Source organism: Wolffia australiana, chromosome 1, assembly GCF_029677425.1.
Source record: "Wolffia australiana isolate 7733 chromosome 1, ASM2967742v1".
Classification (NCBI taxonomy): Eukaryota; Viridiplantae; Streptophyta; class Magnoliopsida; order Alismatales; family Araceae; genus Wolffia; species Wolffia australiana.
Genome location: NC_135835.1, coordinates 24,813,178 through 24,823,635, shown reverse-complemented (window position 1 = coordinate 24,823,635; position 10,458 = coordinate 24,813,178). Strand labels below are relative to the sequence as shown.

Sequence of the window (10,458 nt, the reverse complement as noted above, 5' to 3'; positions counted from 1 at the left end):
CATACGTTCACTCATCTGTTCACTACCATTCCACTCATCTGAGTAGTCATATGTCCACATTTGTTTATCATCACAACTCCATCATCAGTCTTGTTCCGTCATTCATCAATGATGAAAAATAGAACAGATGACGAATGGATGAGTGACAGTATATATTAGATTTTAGATAAAACACTTGTGTTTGTGTGATATTGTCTCCATTGTTCACTTGATCACGGTGATCATCCCACTCATGGGGGGAGCAAGTGTAAGAGGGTGGTCAACAACGTACTCTCACAATTGAAAAGATGATCAAGTAGGCCAGAGCTGTCATTAAATCTAGACCAAAAGCGAAACACATACATGAGCTTCAGGCCTCTATCTCCAAATATTGTATTGGAGATGAAGAGAACCCTTTGCAATTGTGGATGGGCACCAGTGTGTAATCTTTTTGGAATCTTGCAGAATTTACAATGAGTACCTCTTTTTACCCGGAACAAGTATACTGGCAGACCGACTCATCTCATTGGGCCATAATGTTGTGACATATAAAAAATCACTCCTAGATGTGGAGAGTATCATGCTTGTGTGTAGTTTCACTATTGGATGCAACCCCCCCAACCTCATCTGGCAAGCAAAATGATGCCTCTTAATCTCGGAATGTGAACGATGCAATTATTCTTTTAACGATCCTTTACCAATTTAATTCATATCTAACTCCACTTCTCTTGCTCATTGCAGAATCCTTCTACGAGTCAAACCTGACATCGAGCTTTAGTATGCAATACTATAAGCAGGACATTCTGCGCAAGTCAACCTTTTATTACATTTTTAGTTGTAAGACGTGTTTTCAGTTGTGATACTTTGATTAGTTTATGTCAAAATTTAAAGGTCCACAACAATGATCCCATCGCTGGCGGTTGTCCTGACGGGGTTGGCCATCAGTAGTTGTCCCCATTGTTAGTAGTCATTGACACTTGCTAACGGTCAGCATTCCTGTCTTTGGAAGTCGTCATCCCCGTCTTTGCCAGTCCTCGTCCCCGTCATTGGCGATCATCTTCCAGTCCTCAGTGGTCGTTGAAGTCCTCATTCCCAATACAGTTGGGCACCATCCACACCATCTGCAGTCGCCTTCCGCTTCGTCCATAGTCGTCGACAACAATCATCATCCCCACATTATTAACTAGTCATTCACATGTCTGACATCCTGAATGTCCTCAGTCATCCACCTCATCCATTCAATCAATTTAGTCATCAGTCATCTGTCATCTGTGAGATGATTGACTACAATTTGTGTAGGGAATGGATGACGGCTCATCATCAATCCAACAAGCCTATTGGAGATGACAGGTGCCTGAACAGTTGACGTTGACAGTTGAAGGAAATGGATGGACGTTGGGATATGTGGACGATCGGGAATCAGTGCAGGACGCGGACGGAACGGTTTTTTTGTCCGAGACCTCTGGACGGGACGGTTTTGTACAAAAAACGTCCCGTCCGTTTGTCTCGGGACAAATCTTTGCCCCGTTTTTCATCCAACCTGACTGATGGGAAGGTTTTTTTGTCCTGGGATGAAAAAACTGTCTCGTCCTCATCATTGCACTATCCCAGTTCTGGATCGTCTGGGACGTGGACGATGGACGGGATGGGACGAATGTCGTCTCATCCGACATTCCTAACCAGTCAAGGGACATGGACAGGAGGTTTTTTTCGTCCGAGAAATCCGGACGAGACGGTGTTTTCGCCCAATCGGATGAAAAATCTATCCCGTCCGCTCATCTGGGGATGAATTTTCATCCCGGTTTTCGTCCAATCTCGCTGAGGGGATGATTTTTTTCGTCATGGGATGAAAAAACCATCCCGTCCGCGTCCTTGCACTATAGTTCCAGATCGTCCAGGACGTGGATGATGGATGGGACAGGACGAAGATAGTCCCATCTGACGTCCAGAATCAGTCCAGGTACGAGGACGGGTCGGTTTTTTCGTCCGAGTGCTATAAAACCATCCCGTCAGTTCGTCTCAGGTCAAATTTCTGTCCCGGTTTTCGTCCTACCTCGCCGACAGGGGACGATGATTTCGACCCGGAAATGAAAAAACCGTCCCGTCCGCGTCCCTGGACTACAACTAGTCAACTACAGAGAGTCCATTGACAAGACAGCGACGACTGGTAAAGTATAAAGTTTTGCCTGCTCGCTTGATTACTTGCCAACTTTTAGTCGGAGCAGAGATTCTTGGGCTTGCAATGGCGGAAGAACCAACGAGGAAGACAAAACTGGAAGTGGGTTGGCTCGCTGCAAGATCAACAGAAGTGGGTCTGAACGGTGTCGAGCTTACCACCTCTCGCCCCCCAAAGTCTCCTCCTTCGCCGCCATGGATGGAAGCGGCTGTTCCAGGAACGTATGTTTGGGGACGGGTTTTTTGTGTTTTTTTTGAAATTTTCTTACACATAAGTTAGGGTTCATCCTCATTGTATTCCCCATTTAAATCTCCGGATGATAGAGATATACTTTACTCTTCCTTCAAATTCTTTATCTTCTGTCGCATCCCCTTAAAAGACTCGTTCTTTCTGTGGAAAATTATTCTGTGTCAATCATATTGATTCATGCATGGTATCTTCGTCATGTTTCTCTGTTTTTTGCTTCTTTTCGTTCATTTTATGAGCTGTTGAAGGTGGACCTTGAGGTATAAGTAGAGTTCTCTGCAAGTTTTATAATATTTTTTCCATCCCTACCTAGCAATGAGCAGACCGTTCCTCTGTAAAACGTTTGACCTATCTTTCAAAGTATCCTGAAATTATGAATTATTTATTCTCTAATTGTTGACTCTTTGCAGGACAGTGACCTATTCATCCTTCATAATCATTATTTTAGATCGCAAAGGGTTCCTTCATTTTACACATTATCTGAGATTTAAGTAGATTGCATACAGTTTGACTACAAATATTTGATATTTTTTCTCATTGTATGAATATTTGTAATTTCGCCAAAAAATTTCCTGATATTATATATTTTTTAGTCTCAATGTTTTTGCTTGGTGAATGAAAATATTAATGGATAGGATTTTTTGACGAAAACGAGGAAGAAATTACATTTCGTATTTCAGAATCCATTCAAATTTGAACAAGTCTCTTGTGCTTTTCGTTTGGTTTCCTCACAATAATATCTGGATCTCAGTGTTTTGGGAACATTGCTGAAGAATAACTTAGTCCCTGATCCCTTCTACGGAATGAAGAACGAGACGATAATCGACATTGCTGATTCTGGTAGAGGTCACTACACATTTTGGTTCTATACCAGCTTTACAGTTAATCTGGTAAGTACGGCGCTGCTTCTGTAGATGCTATGCAAGAGTCAATTATTTTGTGGTAAATGAATCTAGATTGATCCGAAATATGATTCCAATCCAATACGCCTGTGGTTATGAAAGAAACCTCTCAAATCTATTCTTTTTAATGGATAAATCGATCACAAATACAAATATGGAAACCAAAATGTTTAAAGAGGAATTATACGAGCAATTGGTGACAAAAATTCGGAATAAATGGTTTCCTTTTTACGTGCTTTTTTATTATCATATTTATGTTAATGCTCGGTTTCACAGTACTATAACAAGATCTGTCAGGCCCTTTATGAAGAAGATGGATCGTAGGTGAATTTTCCTGTTGGAAAGGAACTATAGTACCTCATTCCTAGAAATAAGGATCATTTAAATATAAGACGAGACCTTTGGATGTAACTATTTCTCTTCAACTTTTTATACTTTGAGATGAAAAGCTGAAGAATGTTTTGCGAAAAGATGGATTTATGGAGTAGATGGTTTAAACTATTGATTACGACATCTTTTTTTAAAATTTTGAGAGTAGGACAGAGGTATGTATTTTTCATTTGATTAATACGCTTACTTCAATCTTCCAGTCAAGTCATCAGCATCTGGAGCTCAACTTTCGTGCAATCAATTACTCAGCAGATTTGTACTTGAACGGTCACAGAAAGGTTTTGCCCAAGGGGATGTTTCGGAGGCATTCTATTGATGTTTCTGATATTCTTCGTCCAGATGGAAGCAACTTGTTGGCTGTGCTCGTTCATCCTCCTGATAATCCTGGCCGTATACCACCAGAGGGTGGGCAAGGTGGGGATCATGAGGTACGATTCTTAAGAAAAAAACATTTTCCATGTTCTTTACTTTAATTTTTCTTTCTTTATTCTCTGTTGACCACCGAGTTCCGGGTGGTCTTCCCTCTTTTAATTCAAAAAAAAAAATTCTTTCTTTATTGTTTTAAAATTTTGCCATTTTTTCTTTCCTCGTCATTTAAATTTCCTTTTCTTTTCTATGTTATTATCCTATTCTCTTAATCTTTTATTACGAACTGTAGAAACCCTCCAACAGCTTGATTCCACAGTGGACTGGCTTGGTTTCGGCCTGACCATCCCTGGACTAATTCTGGCTGTCGATTATTTCTACATTTAGTCGATACTTTTTAACCCAATTTGAGAAATAATTGAAAGCGAGTAAGACAATAGTTCATGGTGGATTATGGATGTTAAAGAGCAATCTGAGACTTAGATTACGCAAGAAAAGAGTCTTAGCAGATTGAAGAAAGTGCACTTGCTTAATTTCCTTTACTATTTGTTTGTATTCAACTTTTTTACAGAAAATTTGGTAGTAGGTCATTGAAAGTGAAGTTAACCTTTTCCTTCTCTTGGCTATACACAATGCAACTAATTTGAGTATCAAATACTGTTATGCATGGAACTCTATGAGTTAGAATTAGGGACAGTATTGCAGTTTAACCATTACGATGGACATCCCTGTATAAAGTGTGAGGAATTATTGTTCCTAATCGAGTTATTTTTTTATTTTTTTCAACTGCTGCTCTTTTATTCATTTATCTATTCTCTCGCATTTACCCCCTACCCCTCTCTCTTCTCCTTTCCTCTGTGGAGGTCTGTGTTACTTTTCACTATTTATTGTATTTCAATTTAGTTTTTCATTCTTAATTATTTCCCATATTTTTTCATTTAATTATTTCATTTTATTTTTTATTTTTCACTTGTTTATTTCTCATTTTTTAGTCGTTTTCATTTACCATTTTTATTTTTTTCTTTCCTCATATTTTTTGTTGTTTTCATTATCAATTTTATTCCCATTTAGTTCTTTTTTCATTTTTCTTCTTTTCCCATATTTTTTATTTTTAATTTTATTTCATTCTTTCATTTTTCATCTTTTATTTTTTTCGTTTCTGTCTATGTTACTTTCAGAGTTTGATGATTTCATTTAATGAGCAGATCGGAAAGGACGTTGCAGCTCAATATGTGGAGGGCTGGGACTGGATGACACCAATAAGGTAGGGTATTACACTCGTGACAATGCCAGTGAAACATTAGCCACAGATTGCATGAGAGGCAGTGAAGTCTATCTTCATTCATCTATTTCACCCACATTGATCAAGTATGTCCACACATAGTCTGTTCCAACATAAAATAAATGTACTCTTGTTTTTCGTAAAACTACTTAGATTATCTCATTGATTTACCCACTATTGGAAATGAGCCACTTAACTTACTAGCATGCTAGTACTTGTTTCATGATGCAGGGACAGGAACACGGGCATCTGGGATGAAGTTTCTATTTATCTGACTGGGGTGCGTGACCAGTTGGGAAATCTTCATTTCTTGTCTTGTATGAAGATTGCCATGTTTTCTCTCATCTTTTGTTTTTATCGTGAGATATGAAATGATTGCCATGTTTTCTGACTCAGTCGATATTAATCACTGGGATATTATGATTAAGGTTGCCAAATCCTGTAATATTTAGCAGAATTAGTAAAGGTAGATGTAATCATACCATCATGTTTAATAGAACTCTCTCATGAACTTCAACACTTGATGAATGACAACAAATAATTTTAGAGGAAAAAGTCGATGGCAAGTGACATTAAAGAGCTCCTTGCTAGTTCTTCTTGGCTCTTCACAAATTCTTGAAAAAATAAAAAAACTTATGATGATTTTGTGGACGGAATGGAATTGAAAACCTGGTGTTAGTAGTCATTATATACTTTGCAAACTCCACTTCTTACCTTTCTGGCTTGTACAAAATTTCAAGAATATAATTCTTTTCCTTTGGGGACTCATGGATCCCAAGCTTCTTTGAATCCGAGATGGGGAGGCTAGTGAGCTTTAATTACATTTTTTGTATCCACAGAACTTTTTTGACGAAGAAAATGTTTTCTGTAGAACTGAACCCAATGAAAATATTGGAGAGGGGTATTTTGCAAATTTTAATAGGCGAAATTGTGGGTCTATTATTGAATCTTACACGGCATTGATTACTTTGTTTTTTTTGACAAACACTGCAGCCTGTCAAGATCATTGATCCTCATCTAGTTTCATCCTTTCATGATGACTTCAAGAGGGCTTATCTTCATTCCACAGCTGAATTTGAAAATAAAAGTTCATGGGCAGCAGAATGTTCAGTCACATTCCAAGTCACTGCAGATATAGAAGGAAATATTTGTCTGATCGAGAATGTACTGACCCAAGATATCAAGATTCCACCAAAAAGCAGACATCAGCACACATTTCCTCCAGTAAGTGATATGAATATTGGGTAATTTTTCATACAACCATAGCTTATTAGTAGTACACTTCAAATTCTGACAAAGAGCCTCGCTTATCAAAACTAATAGGGTAGTATTGTACCTGTTAACTTTGGTATTCACGCAAATATGCTTCGAGGTGTTTCTTGATTGGAGTATCTTTCTGCAATTGTATTTGTTTCAGTAATGCGGTTCGTAACAGAGTCATTTCTAAGCCCTGTCATCAGACCTAACCTTCCTTTTTCAGATTTTTTTCTATAAACCCCAACTATGGTGGCCAAATGGCATGGGTCAACAGTATTTATATGATGTTGAGATAGTAGTGAACGTCAAAGGATATGGCGAATCAGATTCATGGAAGAACAAATTCGGATTTCGAAAAATAGAAAGCTCAATAGACCCCTGTACTGGTGGAAGGTTAGAAATTGTTGTACTGTCAGTCACTACTTTCTGCCCATATTTCTTGAATTCTATTCTTTCCACCCATTTTACAGGTTGTTTAAAGTCAACGGCCAACCAGTGTTTGTTCGTGGAGGAAATTGGGTATTATCTGATGGGTTATTACGGCTCTCCAAGAAGCGCTACGAAACAGACATAAAATTCCATGCGGATATGAACTTAAACATGATCCGCTGTTGGGGTGGTGGGCTGGCGGAGAGACCAGAATTCTATCATTTCTGTGATCTATATGGATTGATGGTACGACTTAAAGACTGATATCCTTACAGATAAATAATCATATACCTGGACTTTGAACCCTTGCATTTGAGACCATAATTAGGAATCATATATACTTAACAAAGTTTTCCAATCAGTGTCAACATCACTACAAAGGTATAAAAATATCAGTCTATTTATAAAAGTACACAGGAATTTGGAAAGAGCGAATTCAAGTATTTTCGTTCATCATTGATGTTTATTTATCCATCCATCAATGTTGTTATTATGTACATCTATCTTTGTGTCTTTCCATCTAGCAATCTATCGTTTTAATCTACTTACGTATACAAGTAAAGCTATAAATCTCCATAAGAATCAATCGATTTACCTATGACTCCGCATTTCTGACTTTCAATATTTATCTACCATTGATCTATCAATTAGCTTTCAATATATCTATATGGTCCTAACTAATGATTATATGTCAGAAACAGCTTAAAGGTGCCAAGTCATGTATTTGCTTATAAAAGATGCATATTGCCGATTTTTCCGCAAGGATGAAAAGTCAAGTGGCCCTTTTTGTTTTGCCCATAACCATTTTGTTAAGCCAGAAATTTTCATGTGCTCAAAATTGAAGACACGGTGGACCTTGCAAGAGGTCACCCTGAATTTTTCTAAATTTTATTTTCAACTAATTTTTTTGAAATATTTTATCTTTTTACTGATATTAATATATTTTCATCTATTTCTAGGTATGGCAAGAATTCTGGATAACAGGTGACTGTGACGGGCGTGGGGATCCGATTTCCAATCCAGATGGACCGCTCGACCATGACTTATTCTTGACTTGTGCAACGGATACGGTCAAACTCTTAAGAAACCATGCGAGCCTTGCTCTTTGGGTGGGCGGTAACGAGCAAACCCCACCTGATGACATCAATAAAGCTCTTAAACGAGAACTCAGGCTTCACCCACTCTTTCAAACTGAACCAGTGGATGAAGAAGAAGCAGTAGACCCCAGTCAGTATCTGGACGGAAGCCGAGTCTACGTCCAAGGGTCAATGTGGGATGGCTTTGCCGATGGAAAGGGCGATTTCACAGATGGCCCTTATGAAATTCAGAACCCGGAGAGCTTCTTCAGTGATGATTTCTATCAGTTTGGATTCAACCCGGAAATTGGGTCAGTAGGGATGCCCGTGGCAGAGACAGTTAGGGCAACGATGCCTCCAGATGGTTGGAAACTTCCACTCTTCAACCAGCTCCCTAGTGGTTACGTAGAGGAGTGCCCGAACCCAGTATGGGTTTACCATAAATACATTCCTTACTCAAAACCCGGGAAGGTTCATGATCAGATACTGCTCTATGGTGAGGTCACTGACCTCGATGACTTCTGTCAGAAGGTCTGTGTTACAAACCCCAAACCCTTTCAGGGATATTTTTATCATTTTTCCTTTGAATAATTCCCTTTAGATACTAGTAGCCCTCCCTCAAAATATGTAGCCACTGAGGAGGGCAACAAATAATGTTGTTCAATTGGCTGGTAACCGTTATTATCCTTTTATCTTTTCTGCCCTATTGTCATCTTCCTGCCCTATTTTACCTAGGACTCTATAATCCTGCACTTTGACTTCATCCGCCCAGTTCCCTGATCAATATTTTTATGGACTTTCTTCAGGCACAGATGGTCAACTACGTCCAATACAGAGCCCTGCTTGAAGGGTGGAATTCAAAGATGTGGAGCAAGCACACTGGAGTTCTAATATGGAAGATGCAGAACCCTTGGACCGGCCTCCGTGGCCAGCTTTATGACCATCTCCATGACCAAACTGCAGGATTCTTTGGCTGTCGCCATGCAGCTGAGACAGTCCACGTTCAGCTGAATTTGTCATCCTACTTCATAGAGGTATCCCTGATCGTTCGGAAGCTAAGTCACAATTTTTTCTAAATTTTGGTATTTTGGCAAAATTGAAATTGTGCTTCATAGAGGCCAGTGTTTCCAGATGATGGTGATGACAGTCCTCATGATTACTGGTGGCACTTTCGTGATTGTCATTGTCATCCTTCCACAGACGAATGAGGATGACAAGAATCATCAGGACACAAAGTGTCATGAATTACAAATTTGTCATTGCCATAGTTATCCTAAAGAAGATGAATAATGGGAACGCTGATGACTCGTCATCGTCCTTTCATCACCATCATCAGTAACGGAGAATACTAATTGAGGTAGCCCTGTCGCTTGAAAAGTTATCAAATTTTTGGTTTTCCTAGACATACTGAATTCTTTGTTGAAAACCCAGGTGGTGAACAACACGGGTGATGAGCTGAATGGGGTGGCGGTGGAGATGTCAGTATGGGATTTAGAGGGGGTCTGCCAGTATCAGAGGGTCACTGAGCACACGTCTATCCCATCAAAGAAGGTGATCAAGACAGTGGAGATGAGTTATCCAAAGTTGGCTGGAAGAAAGCCGGTTTATTTCTTACTCCTCAAGCTCCTTTCCATCTCAGACTCAAGGGTTCTCTCTAGAAACTTCTACTGGCTCCATTCTGCTGGAGGGGATTTTAAACTTTTGGAGCCTTACCGGAGAAGAAGAGTTCCCTTAGAGATAACTTCGGAGGTCAAAGTCCAGGGCTCTCTGTATAAGGTTAAGCTGCAAGTGAGAAATGCATCAAATAGCCCAAGTCTTTCAAAACTCCCTACACTTTTTTCTCTAAGGAAGATAATATTTGGCAAGAAGGTGGTGAGAATCAACAGCGTTGACCCTGAACCAGGGGTTGCCTTCTTCATCCGTTTCTCTGTGCATAGAGCTGAGAAAGGCCTTGACAATGGGGGTGACACGAGGATTCTTCCAGTTCATTATTCTGACAACTATCTGTCCCTTGTGCCTGGGGAGTCAACTGCGGTGGACATCTCCTTTGAAGTCCCCCATGGAGTCAGCCCACGCATCATGCTTGATGGCTGGAACTACCCAGGGAAGTTTTCCATCGTGTAAAAAAGTCCAACTCTTGTACGTTGATATTGTTTGATGAGTCACCAGACTCCACTGCTTATAGAGACAAGGGATGGCAGTTATAAATAATGGGTACAATGTTTAAGGAGTTTCCCATCACTCGTCTCCCACATTGTCATCATCATCATCATCATCATCATCATCCACCACTAGGATATAAATGACAATATTGTCGTCATCATCATCCACCACTAGGATAGGGATGACAATATT

General features: G+C 39.5%; 1 protein-coding gene across 1 annotated transcript; it reads left to right on the top strand.

The window, feature by feature from the left end:
• The first annotated feature begins 2,164 nt into the window (after positions 1–2,164).
• On the top strand, positions 2,165–10,341 carry LOC144712160 (glycoside hydrolase family 2 protein). The gene is made up of 11 exons (XM_078586358.1): positions 2,165–2,376; positions 3,153–3,291; positions 3,894–4,121; positions 5,265–5,323; positions 5,573–5,621; positions 6,335–6,565; positions 6,822–6,991; positions 7,069–7,273; positions 7,987–8,634; positions 8,910–9,137; positions 9,535–10,341. Exons 1-11 carry the CDS (start codon positions 2,222–2,224, stop codon positions 10,225–10,227), a joined length of 2,805 nt encoding a protein of 934 aa, XP_078442484.1. The 5' UTR covers positions 2,165–2,221; the 3' UTR covers positions 10,228–10,341.
• Positions 10,342–10,458: the final 117 nt, after the last annotated feature.

Excerpts from the sequence above, each read along its gene's own strand:
- LOC144712160 (XM_078586358.1), top strand. The coding sequence starts at position 2,222 with ATGGCGGAAGAACCAACGAGGAAGACAAAACTGGAAGTGGGTTGGCTC. Across the intron at positions 5,324-5,572 it reads GACTGGATGACACCAATAAG|GGACAGGAACACGGGCATCT; the intron begins GTAGGGTATTAC and ends TTCATGATGCAG. Across the intron at positions 7,274-7,986 it reads GTGATCTATATGGATTGATG|GTATGGCAAGAATTCTGGAT; the intron begins GTACGACTTAAA and ends ATCTATTTCTAG.